This window comes from Emiliania huxleyi (assembly GCF_000372725.1).
Source record: "Emiliania huxleyi CCMP1516 chromosome Unknown EMIHUscaffold_203, whole genome shotgun sequence".
In the NCBI taxonomy this organism is placed as follows: domain Eukaryota; phylum Haptophyta; order Isochrysidales; family Noelaerhabdaceae; genus Emiliania; species Emiliania huxleyi.
The window spans coordinates 223,799-236,878 of NW_005200571.1; the positions used below are offsets into that span (position 1 = coordinate 223,799).

The window sequence follows — 13,080 nt, forward strand, 5'->3', positions numbered from 1 at the left end:
AGTCCTTCCGCGACTGCTACCTGCGCATCGCGATGCGGCTGCAGAAGGGCCTGCCCCCGCGTCCCAACTGCACCGGTGAGGAGATGGCCTTTCACAACATCTTGGAGCGTGTGCCGGACGTGGACGAGGAGTGCGAGGATACCCTGGAGTCACTGCCTGAGTACCCGAATGACGACGACTTCGACATGGTTCGGGATTGCGCCATCCAGGACGAGGACGTGCTGATGCTCTTCGACGACGACGACGACGGCTATGGCTTCGACGAGGACGAGCCGAGCGTTGATAACCCTGTGCTCGGGCCGCAGTCCATGGCCGCCTTCATGCTCGGTAGCGGGGGCGACATGATGAACACGGCCCACCTACACCCAAGCGAGTGGTTCCACGCATTCAAGGAGGAGCACTTTTCGTTTTCCGCGACCACACCGTTGTGCGCTGATCACTCCTAAAAAACGATTACCCCCTACCTCGAAGATATACTATGGACACGCACACAACTCGTCGTGGGTGTGCTCTGTGGTTTGGTGTGGTGCGCGGCTGTGTGCACTGTGAGGCGTGCCCTCCTACACGGACAAAGGTCAGGGCGCAGCCGCAGGCGGACTCGATCCTACATTCCGTAACGGCAGCACAACCACAAGTGAGAGGTGTGCGTGTGGCCCACGGCCGCCTCGTCTCAACACTCAAGCCTCCACTGCCGTTGGACTCCTGAAGGCCATCGGAGGTCCAATCTCCCCCCCCCCCCCGTCGTCGGCGCTATTAATCACGGCGAGAGACGAGAGGGGCGAAAAGAGGGAGCGCTCGACAGCCTAGTCGGTCGCCTTGCGCGTGCGCCGCCTGGCCGTGCTGGTGCTAGCCGCAGGCTTCTCTTCCTCTGCAGCCTCGGCCGCCTCTTCCGCCGCTTCGTCGCCCTCGCCCGCCTCCTCGCCGTCCTCCTCGCCGTCCTCCTCCTCGCCCTCGCCCTCCTCTTCCTCGCCCTCCACACCGCCGCCACCCGCCTCGGCTGCGCGCGCCGGCGCACGGCAGCAGCAGAGCAGGACGATGCTCGCCAGCACGGCGCACACCGCCACCCCGACGGGCAGCGCGTTCTCGCGCGCGTACTCGGCCGCGAGGCTGAGGTAGAAGGACGCGGCGCCCAGCCACCCATCGCCGCGCTCGAGCCGAGCAGCAGCCGCCTTAAAAAAAAGAAAGCCACGCGTCGGGTGCGGTGACCTTCTCGACGCTAGTGGTGTCACGTCGCTAGTCAGTGGGGCGACCTTCTCGACGCTAGTGGTGTCACGTCGCTAGTCAGTGGGGCGACCTTCTCGACGCTAGTGGTGTCACGTCGCTAGTCAGTGGGGCGACCCTCTCGACGCTAGTGGTGTCACGTCGCTAGTCAGTGGGGCGACCCTCTCCACACGCTAGTGTGGGGCGAGGGCGCGGGGTCCCTCGCATCTCCACACTGCAAGACAGGAGCCCCCCACGGCGTGCGAGGAAGTGCGGGGGAGTCTGGCGCACGGGGGCGGGCGGCCGCCTTCCGCGCGGAGAAGGTTCGCTCCGCCGCCTCCTCGGCCACCCTCGGATCAGTGGCGACCAGGATGTTGTCGAAGAGGATCCCGTCCTGCGGGAGGGCTCCGAGAGGGCTCCGAGAAAGTTCCGAGAGGGCTCTGAGAAGGTTCCGAGAGGGCTCCGAGAAGGTTCCGAGAGGGCTCCGAGAGGGCTCCGAGAGGGCTCCGAGAGGGCTCCGAGAGGGCTCCGAGCGGGCTCCGGCCGAGGTCTCTTCGGGCCCTGACCTGCATCGTCCACAGCTCGATCCCCACGCCGCCGATCGGCATGACGTCGTGTGGCGCCGCGTCGTAGTAATAGGCGGGGTTGTCAATCTGGCGCGGCGCCCACTTGCCGACGTAGGCGGGGTTGTCGATCTTGGCCTGCACCCACTTGCCCTTGTACGCCGGGTTTGCGACCTGCGGCCGCTTCCACTCGCCGCAGCCCGACGGCTTGCACTTCGGGTTGGGCACCAGCGGCGCCTCCCACTCCCCGTCCTCGTCGGAGTCCCAGTCGGCGGGCGCCTCCGCCGTCGGGTCTGGGATCTGAAGCGGCTCGTCGGGCTCCCACGTGTCCGGCCTGCAGGCGCGCCGCGGGAGGGCGAGCGCTGCGCAGGCGACGGCGTCGCGCGGCAGCGGAGTCCGCGGGAGGGCGTCTTGGCGGTGCCCACCGAGGTTCAAGTAGCCATGCGGAGAGGGGGTGGGGCGAGCGGGGGTGGGGCGAGCGGGGGTGGGGCGAGCGGGGGTGTGGCGGAGGCAAGTTTGTGGCGGCCACCTCTCCGCCGCCGGGTCCTCGATCAGGCGCGGCGCCTCCTCGTCCCAGTCGTCCGGCTTGACCGAGGCGGGGTCGGGCATCTGGGGCTCGTCGACCTGAGAGAGTACAGCCACACTGGGTTCGGTACTCTGGAGGTATGGTACTCTGCACCTCCCTCGTCGACCCAGTCGGCGGGCTTGGAGTCGTCGGGGTCGTCGACCTTCTTCGGCGGGTTGATTGGGGCGGAGAACGCCGCCTCGTCGAGCAGCGAGGCCGACCGGACCTACCGCACCACCCACCCAACTGAACCCACACTGGGTTCGGTACTCTGGGGGTAGGGAACTCGAGCCCACACCTCCTTGCCGTCGACGAGGATCTTGACCTCGCTCTCGGGCGTGATGACCGCCGTGTACAGGTGCGGCTTCTTGTCGGAGAGAGGCGGCGCCGCCGTCTCGCCGACGAGGTGGCACTCCTTGATCGCACCGTCCACGGGGCTCTTGTGCCGCAGGATGAAGTGCGTCTTGTGCACGGCTCCGCACTTGTCCGGCCCAAACATGAGCGTGTACGCGGTGTCTCCGTTGAGGGCCGCGGGCGGCACCGCCTCGTCGGCCGAGAGGAGCTTGAGGTAGGCGCCTTGCGCCCGGCGCACGGGGAAGGTGTCAGTGTGCGTGCGTACGTGCATTAAGTGCTGTATGTAGTGTGAGTGTCGTGCGTGCATTGAGTGCTGTATGTGTTGTGAGTGTTGTGCGTGCGTGCGTGCGTGCGTGCGTGCGTGAGAACCTGCGGGTGGGAGGGCACTGCCTCTTGGAAGGGAGTGCGGTGTGCAGGCAGTGAGTGGCGCTAGGCGGAGTGAGCGGCGCTAGGCGGGCAGTGAGCCGGGAGGTGGCGCTAGGCGAGCAGAGCCGCACCTCCGCACTGGAGAGGCTGCTTGAGGAGGAGCTCGAACTGGACGACCAGCCCCACGCCCTTGGTGCGGAGCGGCTCCGCAAAGACCGTGCTGATGCCGTGCTTGCGCGCCGCCGAGGAGAGCTCGAGGCCCTGGTCGGCCGGCAGTGCGTCCGGCAACTCGGCTTTCCCGCGGAAGACGCCGTAGCTCTGGAGCTGCAGCTCGCCCTGGTAGTTTTCGTCCTCCGTGCGGACCTGTGCAGGGAAGGAGCTGGCTGGGAGAGCAGCCGAGGCAGCAGGCCGTGACGGAAGCACACACGCACCCAGCGCTCTGTGTTGATGAAGGGCTCGAAGAAGAAGGCGCCGTCGATTGAAGTCGGTACCTCATAAGGCTTTTCCTCGTCCGCGGAGGCGAGCGCCGAGAGGGCCACGAGCAGTAGGCACCGTGTAGTCATCGCGACCGGAGCGGGCCAGCGCGCCTCGACACAGAGGCGCCACGGCAGCGTATGGGCCGCTTTGCTGATTTTTCTCTTTTCTCGAGGTTCTCGAGGTGGATATCCTTTGGCCGCGTTGGGTAGCGAGGATTGGTGTGACGCGATCCACGCAGGCGTGTTTTCTGGCGGCCGACCGTCAGTGCACGGAGTTGCCCCTTCTCCGACTGCCCCGGCTAGTTCACGGGTTTCGCGGGAGTGACCCCAGGTGGCAGATGACGAGGCCGACAGACAGATGCAGTCGAGAGCTGGGGGAAAAAACTGTTCAGTTTTCAAAGGCAAAAGCGCCGGCGCACGCCCTCCCCTCACACTGACACTTCTCCCCTATTCCCAACGTCTCCCAGTGAGCTAGGATCTCCGCCTTTTCTCCCGATTAAAGAAATCGCGCCGCGAAAAAGAAATACCTGGATTTGTGTGTATAAGGCGGGGACCGCGGGGGGATGCTAGTGGGTTGGGCAGCCTGGGATTCTTTTTTATTTAGTGCCACTGGGCCCCGCGATTTCTTTTTCTCAGTCGCTGAGACAGCATTTCCCCGGCCGCGGGATGGCAGGCTCGTCGGTGCATCGGTGAGCCCCCTCGCCCCTCGTGCCCAGCAACGGCCTCCTCCCGCACCACATAAGGCCTCCTGCTGACTCACTGAGCTCTCGCTGGACCAACTGCAGGCACGGCCGGCTGCTGTGTCGCGGCGCGCCGCTGTCGTTTCTCGATGGCGAGTGGGTGCGCCAGGACTCCGACGTCAAGTCGTCCCCTCGCTTCGCGCACAGCGACGACCCCAAGCTCCACCTCACCTCCGACGGCGCCGCCTGGCGGGTCACGCGCGGGGCGGGGTCGGGTGAGGTGATCGCCGAGGCGGCCTCGACCGCGCTCCACCCAGGGACGGTGGAGGTCGGGTCGTGGAAGGTCTTCGACCGCGGCAAGGAGCTGCCAAAGTCCGCCGAGCTCGAGATGCTCTGCGACGGCCCAAACACCGAGGAGCAGCCCTTCCTGATGGAGGAGCTCGGCCGCGACTTCTTCCTGCGGGTGCACCTCACGCGCAAGGTGGTCTGGTTCGTCTGCCCCGCCACGGGCGACATCTACCACTCGGCCGCCAAGCCCGGCGGCGAGGGCGGCCGCTCCAAGCCCGGCAAGCGCTACTGCCACCTCTGCAACAAGGCAGTAGCACCTCTCCACTCCCCGCCACCACCTCTCCACTCCCCGCCCGCCGCGCCCCTCCCCCGCAGCCCGACCGGGCGGCCCTGCCTCGCGCGGCGCAGTGCTTCTCTGCCAACAACTTCCAGTCGCAGCACCTCGTCAACCTCCACCCCGAGCTGGTCGCCAAGAAGCCGCCAAAGGAGAAGAAGGAGAAGAAGCTCGCCGGGCTCGAGAAGAACATGCCCTCGCCCGCCGACCCAGAGAGGGTCAAGACGCTGATCCACGCGCTGCTCTGCCCGTCCGACGGCCCGTCCGATAGGCCCGACTACACCGCCGAGGTCGCCGCTCTCCAGGCGCGAGGTGGAGGATAGCCGGGATAGCCGAGAGAGAGCCGAGAGAGAGCCCCCCGCGCGCAGCGCAGCAGCAGCAGCAGCAGCACCGCCAGCCGCGGATTACAACCAGGCGGTCGGCGTCGCGGTGGACGCGCTGCTCGAGCGGGCGCCGAACCCGCGCCGCTGCGAGAGAGGCGAGGTCTTCAAGGGCCCGGTGACCGTGCTCGTAGATGTGAAGGACGAGAGCGGCGCAGTGATCGGTCAAGTCGAGCGACCCATGACGCTGTCGGACGCGAAGAAGGCGAAGGGCGGCTTCCACGCCAGGGTCCAAGCCATCAACGCGTGGCTCGCCGCGGCGCAGCCCGATGTACCGCTCATCCCCGAGTACTGCGCCTGCTGGGCCGCGCCCGACGCCTACCTGCGGACCGACAAGGACGGCAAGCGGAAAGACGAGTGCATGGCGGACTTCCCCTCGGAGAAGCGGTGGAGCGGCGAGTGGTGGCGCTTCTGGCGGGAGCACATCGAGCCGGCGATCGCCGGCAAGGTTCCGGGACCCCCGCGCAAGTCGGTGTACCAGAAACTGTCCGATCTGCGGGAGGGTCCGGCGAGCGGCCACAGGGCCAAGCGGCAGAAGCTGGGCCCGGCCGCGTCGGCAGGTGTTTCAGCCCTGCTCGCCTGTAGATGAGCTGTCGCCCGCTAACGTCTGACCTGGCGCGCAGGCGCGGCCGGCAGCCATTCGGCAAGCGCGGCCGAGCTCGTGGGCGCCGTGGTCCCGGTGCACGGGCCCGGTGAGGCGGAGGGTTTGCGCTTGAACCCGCCGGCGCCGGCGCAAGCGGCGGTGGAGGCGGCGCGGGCTGAGCGGGCCGAGCCGCCACCCGCCGGCGCACAGCCCAAGCGGCACCGCGAGGACGCGGAGGCGGCGGCGGCGGCGGAGGCGGAGGCGGAGGCGGAGGCGGAGGCGGAGGCGGCGGCGGAGGCGGCGGAGGAGGCGGAGGAGGCGGAGGGCTTGCGGCTGCACCTCTCCAGCATCAGCGCCAGCGGGTACAAGGGCGTGTTCAAAAGTGGCTCGCGCTTCCAGGCGCAGCACAGGGTGGACGGAAGGCAGGTCGACCTCGGCACCTTCGGCACGGCGGTGGAGGCGGCGGTGGCGTATGCGCGGGCGGTCGGGGAATACCAGCCTCCGGCTCCTCCTCCGATTGTGGCTGCAGAAGGGGAGGTGGTTGCAGAGGCGGAGGGCTTGAGATTGCACCTCTCCAGCAACAGTGCCACCGGGTACAAGGGCGTGCAGCAGCGCCCCTCCGGCCGCTTCCGGGCGCAGCACACGGTGGGAAGGGAGACTGTCTGCTACGGCTTCTTCGGCACGGCGGTGGAGGCGGCGGTGGCGTATGCGCGGGCGGTCGGGGAATACCAGCCTCCTCCGGCGGTGGCTGCAGAAGCGGAGGGCCTGAGATTGCACCTCTCCAGCAGCAGTGCCACCGGGTACAAGGCCGTATCCATTTGGCGCGGTGTGTATGGCTCGCGCTTCCGGGCGCAGCACACGGTGGGAAGGGAGACTATCTGCTACGGCTACTTCGGCACGGCGGTGGAGGCGGCGGTGGCGTACGCGCGGGCGGTCGGCGAGGCGCCGGGCCAGGCCGAGGTGGCGGCAGCAGCGGCGGCGAGGGCAGCGGAGGCGCAGGCTGTGGAGGCGGCTTGCGGCGCAGCGCGAGCCGGGTGCCCTGTCCAGGACACGTCCACGACACGTCCTGGCCATGCCCCGTAGGCAGCCAAGGCGGTGCGCGTCGCCAAGGCCGAGCAGCTGCGGCAGCTGCAGCAGCTGCGGGAGCAAAAGCGACGGCTGCAGGAGCAGAAGCCGCTGCTGGAGGAGCAGCGGAGGCGGGCCGCAATCGAGGAAGGGAGGCCCAGAAGCGGAATACATCTTCTCGTATCCCAACCAGCGCTCGAGAGGACACGTACTCAGCCGTATTCGGCCGTCTTCCGCTGCTTTCGCTGTGCTCGTAGCCCCTCGTATTCACGCGGTGCTACGAATGCACTGCACGAGACCGTACTCCCGCCTCGAGGCTGCGTGTTCGCCACGTAGGACCAGAGGCGACTCTTCGAGGAGGTGGAGACACACGCACACGCACACACACACACACACGCACGCGCACGCGCACGCGCACGCGCACGCGCACGCGCACGCACACGCACACGCACACGCACACACACGCATCGCTCACCCACGCGCACTGGGCATGCCACGAGGCTCCCGTCTTCTAGACGTGGAGTCGCGAGGGCCGCCCCCCCTTGCCCCACCACCCTTGTGTGTCGAGAAGTTTACCTTACCTCACCTTACCTAGGCGGCCAGCCGCCAGCGCCAACGCCAGGCGGGCGGGGGCGGTGGGAGCGGCGGAGGGGGAGGGAGCGGCGACGGTAGCGGCGGTGGGAGCGGTTGCGGCGGCGGCGGCGGCTGCGGTGGGTCCAGCAGCGGCGACGCAGGGTCGAGCGGCGGCATCGTCGACGTCGATTGCGCGGTGGACGCTCTCGTGGCGGCGGTGCTCGCTGGAGCCCCCCGCGCTGTGCAGGACCCCTGGGGCTGCCTTGGGCTGCAGCGGTTGACGGGCCGCGAGGCGAGCCGGAAGCGGTACTTGCAGCTGGTGCGGCGGCTCCACCCAGATCGGTGCGGCCACCCGCGCGCCGGAGAGTGCTTCGCGCTCGTCGAGGAGGCGTGGCGAGCCATCGAGGCGCGGGGGGAGGGCGGAAGGAGCGCCGGATAGCTTCGGCGACGTGCACGTGCCGTTTACCCGAAAATTCGATTGATTGGCATGAATTCCTGGACAGGGGGGTTATTTTTGCTCAGCTTCTGTCCTACTGGCCCGATGTGCTACAAGATAGATTCTGCGAGCGCAGGGTTCGTGATTTCACATGGAAACAGCGAATCGATTTCACTTTCACTTTCACTTCACATTTCATGTGAAACGAAATTTCACTTTTCCGAGCGGCGCACTCTTCGACTTGGGCTATTATCTGGCCTCGGGAGGGCGGCGGCGGCGGTGTAGGGGCGGCGGCGAGCTCCCGGTGGCAAATACTCGCCTCACAGTCCAAGATGGCGGCTCGCGCCCCCGGCCGTGCTCTGGTGTGCCTCTCTAGTCCCGCCTGCCACCCAGATACCGAGGGCGGGGCGCACTCTTCGACTTGGGCTATTATCTGGCCTCGGGAGGGCGGCGGCGGCGATGTAGGGGCGGCGGCGAGCTCCCGGTGGCAAATACTCGCCTCACAGTCCAAGATGGCGGCTCGCGCCCCCGGCCGTGCTCTGGCGTGCCTCTCTAGTCCCGCCTGCCACCCAGATACCGAGGGCGGGGCGCACTCTTCGACTTGGGCTATTATCTGGCCTCGGGAGGGCGGCGGGGGCGGCGGTGTAGGGGCGGCGGCGAGCTCCCGGTGGCAAATACTCGCCTCACAGTCCAAGATGGCGGCTCGCGTCCCCGGCCGTGCTCTGGCGTGCCTCTCTAGTCCCGTATGCCACCCAGATACCGAGGGCGGGGCGCACTCTTCGACTTGGGCTATTATCTGGCCTCGGGAGGGCGGCGGCGGCGGTGTAGGGGCGGCGGCGAGCTCCCGGTGGCAAATACTCGCCTCACAGTCCAAGATGGCGGCTCGCGTCCCCGGCCGTGCTCTGGCGTGCCTCTCTAGTCCCGCCTGCCACCCAGATACCGAGGGCGGCGCGCACTCTTCGACTTGGGCTATTATCTGGCCTCAGGAGGGCGGCGGCGGCGGTGTAGGGGCGGCGGCGAGCTCCCGGTGGCAAATACTCGCCTCACAGTCCAAGATGGCGGCTCGCGTCCCCGGCCGTGCTCTGGTGTGTCGCTTGGGTCGCCTCTGATGCTGTGTCTGTCTCGTCTTAGCCAGATATCGAGAGCGTGCGACGACAACCAACGTACCCTAACCCTAACCCTTACCCTAACCCCTAACCCTAACCCTAACCCTAACCCTAGCCCGAAGAACCCAAAGCATTCACCGAGAGCTCGGGTCGACGGACCGCTGATTTCTCCATTTGGTTTCGGCCCAAACCGGACCATTTGCTGTTAAAAGCTGCACACAACGGCTTGGACTCTCTGACCCTAACCCTAACCCTACCCCTAACCCTAACGACACGGATCACGGTGCTCCTTAGAGGTCGTCGTGCGCGTCGCTGCCGACGCATCTCGCGTGTTGGTGTATTTCGGCGGGGGCGCGCATTAAAAGAACATTGAGGCTACACCCACGTCCTCGAGCGCCTGAGCCCCGAGCAGGACACACCTCCACGAACCAAGCTGCTCTCGCACCTCCTCTCACTAGTTACTCGGTTGGGCTCTCTCCTTTCTATACTTCGTCGCTTTCACCGCGTTTGGATGCAAACTTGTGAAATTTTCAGTGAAACGGGGGCGGCCGAAACGTTTCATGTGAAATTCACATGAATTCAAAAGGTGAAAAAAAAGGGTGAAATTTCACTCACGAACCCTGTGCGAGCGAGATTGATGCCGACGTGACTCACCCGTGGACACGGTCTCGACGCGCTCGGTACGACGCCTGCGACCCGTCTCCGGTCAAGTGGCTCGACGCTCATCGCGCCTACCAGCGCTGCCGTGCAGGTTGCCACGACAAGGTCGAGCACGCTTCTATACGCTCGCCGAGCCTTCCTTTCCAATCTCGCCGCCCCGCACAAACTCGAACGTCGAGTAGATCTCAGCGAGCCCCGCCTCGGCGATCGCAATGGCGCGCTGCGCAGAGTAGGACTGCGCCTCGACGAGGCGCGTGAGCATCTCCGGGTACTCGCGCACTCCTGTCGCCACGTCTTCCGCGGGGGCGCCGGCGGGGTCGCGAGCGTCGAGCGCTTGCCCTCGGGGCCGGTAGGGAACTGCACGCCCTGCGCACGGTTGCGGAGGGAAGGAGGCGTTACAGGGTGCTGGGTGCGTGACAACATTGGCGCGCGCGAGCGCCTCCGTAATCTTCGGCATATAAGTCAGCGATCGCTCGGTGTCGGCGTCGGTCACAGCAGAATCTTTTTTACCGCGGAATCTTTTTTAGCGTAGGCGGGTTCTTTCGCCGAAAGAACACAGGGTTGCACGAATTGTTATGCTGAGTATTTCTTTGTGTGAGTTTGACGAGAGTAACGTGCGTCCAACCCGAGCAGTTCTGAATGGAGGTCGCAGCGTTGCCTCCGTGTGCCATCGGCGCCGTCGGCAAGCGCAAAGGTCGCTGCTTCGGCACGGCATCGCCGCGTCGTCTCTACGCACGCCAGGCTGGCCCCTCATGGGCCGCAGGGGCGCCGGTTTGCGGCGCCTATTGCTGCAAGGCAGCAGCGGGTCTCGAGGTCTACAACACCGACAAAGAGGCTGCACGCAAACGCCAGAAGCGCACGCCGGTCGCCGACCAGGCCGTTCCATTTTTCAGCGGTGCGCTGAACGGCCTGGTCGGCGGTATGTGTACGGCCTTGCCAACCGCGTGTGCCGTGCCAATGCCAGCTGCTCCTCAAGTTGACGTTGTTGGGCAGCTATCCAGGCTGGCGAGCCTCCACGCACAGGGTGCTCTCACCGATGCCGAGTTCACGGCGGCCAAAGCGAAGGTGCTCTTTAACGGTACCAACATGCCGGTCGCCGTCGCAGCAGCACCAGCAGCCGCGCCCGCAGGCGCGCCCGCACCGATCGCCACCACCCAGAGGGCCACCGCCGCCGCACCACCAAGTCCACTGACCGCCGCCGCGCCGGCCGACGCTGCAGTTCTCGCCTCCGCAGAAAGGGCAGTAGCAGCGGCAGCAGCTGCTAGTCCGCCACCACCACTGCTCGCCGCCATCGCTACACATATGCCGCCCCCGCCACCGCGCACCACCACCGCTATGCCCGACGCGAGCGTTCAACGCGAGGCGGCGGGGGAGGAGGGAGAGGACGACGAGGTGGAAGTGGAAATGGAGCAGGAGGAGGCGGAGGCGTCGGTGGCGGAGGCGATGAGCGAGGACGAGGTGGAGGAGGTGGCGAGGCCGCTACAAAGCCCCGCCGCCGCCACTCCTTCGCTCGCAGGCGGCGACGTGCAGATCTCCGCAGCATCAGGCCCTACGTTTTTAGCTGATGTCACTGTGAGATGAGATGACCCTCACTCCCTGGCTCTGCACTGCAATGCAGGCATGTTGCCCGAGCACTTGCCGCACCAGCGGGCGCTCTGCCCGCTCCACCCCTTCCATGCGGCCGAGAGGCCAGTCGCGGCGCCGGTCGATGGTAACGAGGCGGCTTGCCCCAACTGCTATTGCCTCATCTGCGACGCGCGCGTGTCCGAGTGCGGTCACTGGCGGGGCGGCGACGCGCCAGCGCACTGCAATGCACATAGCAGCAGCGCACTGTGGCACCAGAAGCGCGTCAATGCGAAGCGGCAGCGCACGCGGGCGGCGCGGGCAGCGCAGGCGTCGGACCCGCAGCCAGCGATGCCTTCTCGATCTGGTCTGAGGAGCGGGCTTGGGTGAGGTGCTTCGCACGGTGAGGTGCTTCGGGTGCCGCATCGACGTGGCGTGGCGCTTGTTGCCGTTGTTCGACGTTGTAAGGTAGCGATGTGCAGGGCCAGGGGGGGTACCGAGCAGTTGTGCGGCCCGCGCTCCCGTCGCCAAAGGCAAAACTCACGATCCCTAAAATACAGTAATACACATATCTCCCCGCCGCGCTCGTCCATAGCATACTGGTCGGCCACAACGCCCAGACTACTTATCCATTCATATGCCATTCTCCTCACTCGAAGGGCTCATGCGCGAGCTATCCGGCGGCTCCTTCGCGCTTCACCGCGCCCGACGGGCCCGCGACAGCCGCCTCGGCCTCGGGCTCAATGGCGCGCAGCGCCGTCTCAAGCGTTACCTCGGCTGCGTCCTCTGCGTGCTCGGCCTGCTGCACGGCCAGCCGCGCCGCGTCGACGGCCTGACGTGACCTCTCGATCGCCGCGGTGAAGCCGGCATATGCGGATTCGAGCGCCCTCAGCGGCGCGTCCTCCGAATTCGCCGCTTCGCGCGCTGTCGCCTTGCGCTTGCTCAGCACCACGTCGTCAATCTTATCATCGGCCCAGTCGTTCACGGATGGTTGGAGGAGCGCCTTGTACCGTGCGTCGACGACGGACGCACGGAGCGACCTGGCCTTGGCCACCCGCAGGTCGAGCGCCGAGCGTGCGCGCTTGCGCGAGTCCGCGCTGTCGACGTCGATGGCGCGCTTGCGGCCCTCCGCGTCGCGCTGCTTGCGTGTTCGCTCCTCCACAACCACCACGTCCGGCTCCACGCCGCCTGGCTTGACGATCGCGTAATGCCGCAGCTGCGGAGCCGCCATCCACGTCTCGTCGTCCAGGTTGGCCGCCAGCCATTCGATGCAATCGGTCTGCGCCGGCTCATCGTCGCTGCAGCGCAGCTCCAAGTAGGCGTCGTCGTTTCCGAGGTTGGTGTGCTTGCCGACCAGCCATGACTTTTGTCCATTTCCATCGTCATGAAACCACATGGCCATCGCCTCGCCCGTCGACGACAAGAGTTGCCCGTCCTTCATGAAGGCCGGCTTACCGTTGACCAAGTGGCCCTGCCGTCGGTACAAGCCGCAAGCATTTCTCGCACCGGGATGCGCGTCCGCAGGCAGCTCGCCGGTGATCAGGAGCGACAAGTTCATCGAGCCGTCGCGTGCAAGAGATGCCGCATACCCCCCCGGGCCCGCACAGGAGCCTTCGCCAACTAAAAAACACACAGATGCCGACTCAGTGTGGGGAGGGTCGGCGAGCACTCACTCACTAGGCGGCGCCGCAGGGCCGGGGCACTGGCCACGGCCTCGCCGACCACTAGAAGGCGGCCCACCCACTACGCACACCAACTTAGTGCGCGGGGTGGCGGGAGGCACTCACCCACTAGCCTGCTCGCCCGCGGTTACTCGATCGTGTTCGACGATGTCGAACATTGTTCGACATCGTCGAACACAAGTGGAGAATGGCCGTAGATCCTCTCC

General features: G+C 66.5%; 4 protein-coding genes across 4 annotated transcripts; 2 read left to right on the forward strand and 2 right to left on the reverse strand.

Moving 5' to 3' along the window:
* Nucleotides 1-455: 455 nt before the first annotated feature.
* EMIHUDRAFT_442861 (hypothetical protein) lies at nucleotides 456-3,661 on the reverse strand. Its single transcript, XM_005781367.1, has 8 exons — nucleotides 3,480-3,661; nucleotides 3,180-3,411; nucleotides 2,627-2,904; nucleotides 2,456-2,554; nucleotides 2,293-2,387; nucleotides 1,767-2,097; nucleotides 1,508-1,594; nucleotides 456-1,169 (listed from the first exon to the last, which is right to left on the reverse strand). The coding sequence occupies exons 1-8, from the start codon at nucleotides 3,609-3,611 to the stop codon at nucleotides 804-806; spliced, it is 1,620 nt and encodes a 539-aa protein (XP_005781424.1). The 5' UTR covers nucleotides 3,612-3,661; the 3' UTR covers nucleotides 456-803.
* Nucleotides 3,662-4,180: 519 nt separating this feature from the next.
* EMIHUDRAFT_456883 (hypothetical protein) lies at nucleotides 4,181-7,866 on the forward strand (the record flags this gene model as incomplete). The annotated part of the gene is made up of 7 exons (XM_005781368.1): nucleotides 4,181-4,213; nucleotides 4,310-4,802; nucleotides 4,925-5,116; nucleotides 5,241-5,766; nucleotides 5,830-5,948; nucleotides 6,159-6,615; nucleotides 7,589-7,866. The coding sequence occupies exons 1-7, from the start codon at nucleotides 4,191-4,193 to the stop codon at nucleotides 7,864-7,866; spliced, it is 2,088 nt and encodes a 695-aa protein (XP_005781425.1). The 5' UTR covers nucleotides 4,181-4,190.
* A 2,402-nt stretch (nucleotides 7,867-10,268) lies between these two features.
* Nucleotides 10,269-11,582, forward strand: EMIHUDRAFT_234373 (hypothetical protein; the record flags this gene model as incomplete). Its single annotated transcript, XM_005781369.1, has 5 exons — nucleotides 10,269-10,323; nucleotides 10,393-10,541; nucleotides 10,653-10,721; nucleotides 11,146-11,182; nucleotides 11,248-11,582. 5 exons carry the CDS (start codon nucleotides 10,269-10,271, stop codon nucleotides 11,580-11,582), a joined length of 645 nt encoding a protein of 214 aa, XP_005781426.1.
* A 283-nt stretch (nucleotides 11,583-11,865) lies between these two features.
* Nucleotides 11,866-12,750, reverse strand: EMIHUDRAFT_113963 (hypothetical protein; the record flags this gene model as incomplete). The annotated part of the gene is made up of 1 exon (XM_005781370.1): nucleotides 11,866-12,750. The coding sequence occupies one exon, from the start codon at nucleotides 12,748-12,750 to the stop codon at nucleotides 11,866-11,868; it is 885 nt and encodes a 294-aa protein (XP_005781427.1).
* Between the last annotated feature and the right edge of the window lie 330 nt (nucleotides 12,751-13,080).

What these genes read in the sequence shown, in the direction of transcription:
- EMIHUDRAFT_442861 (XM_005781367.1), bottom strand. Translation starts at nt 3,611, where the DNA reads ATGACTACACGGTGCCTACTGCTCGTGGCCCTCTCGGCGCTCGCCTCC. An exon ending in GAGGACCCGGCGGCGGAGAG is followed by an intron (nt 2,098 to 2,292) that starts GTGGCCGCCACA and finishes GCGCGCCTGCAG; the next exon opens with GCCGGACACGTGGGAGCCCG. An exon ending in TCGAGCTGTGGACGATGCAG is followed by an intron (nt 1,595 to 1,766) that starts GTCAGGGCCCGA and finishes GCCCTCCCGCAG; the next exon opens with GACGGGATCCTCTTCGACAA.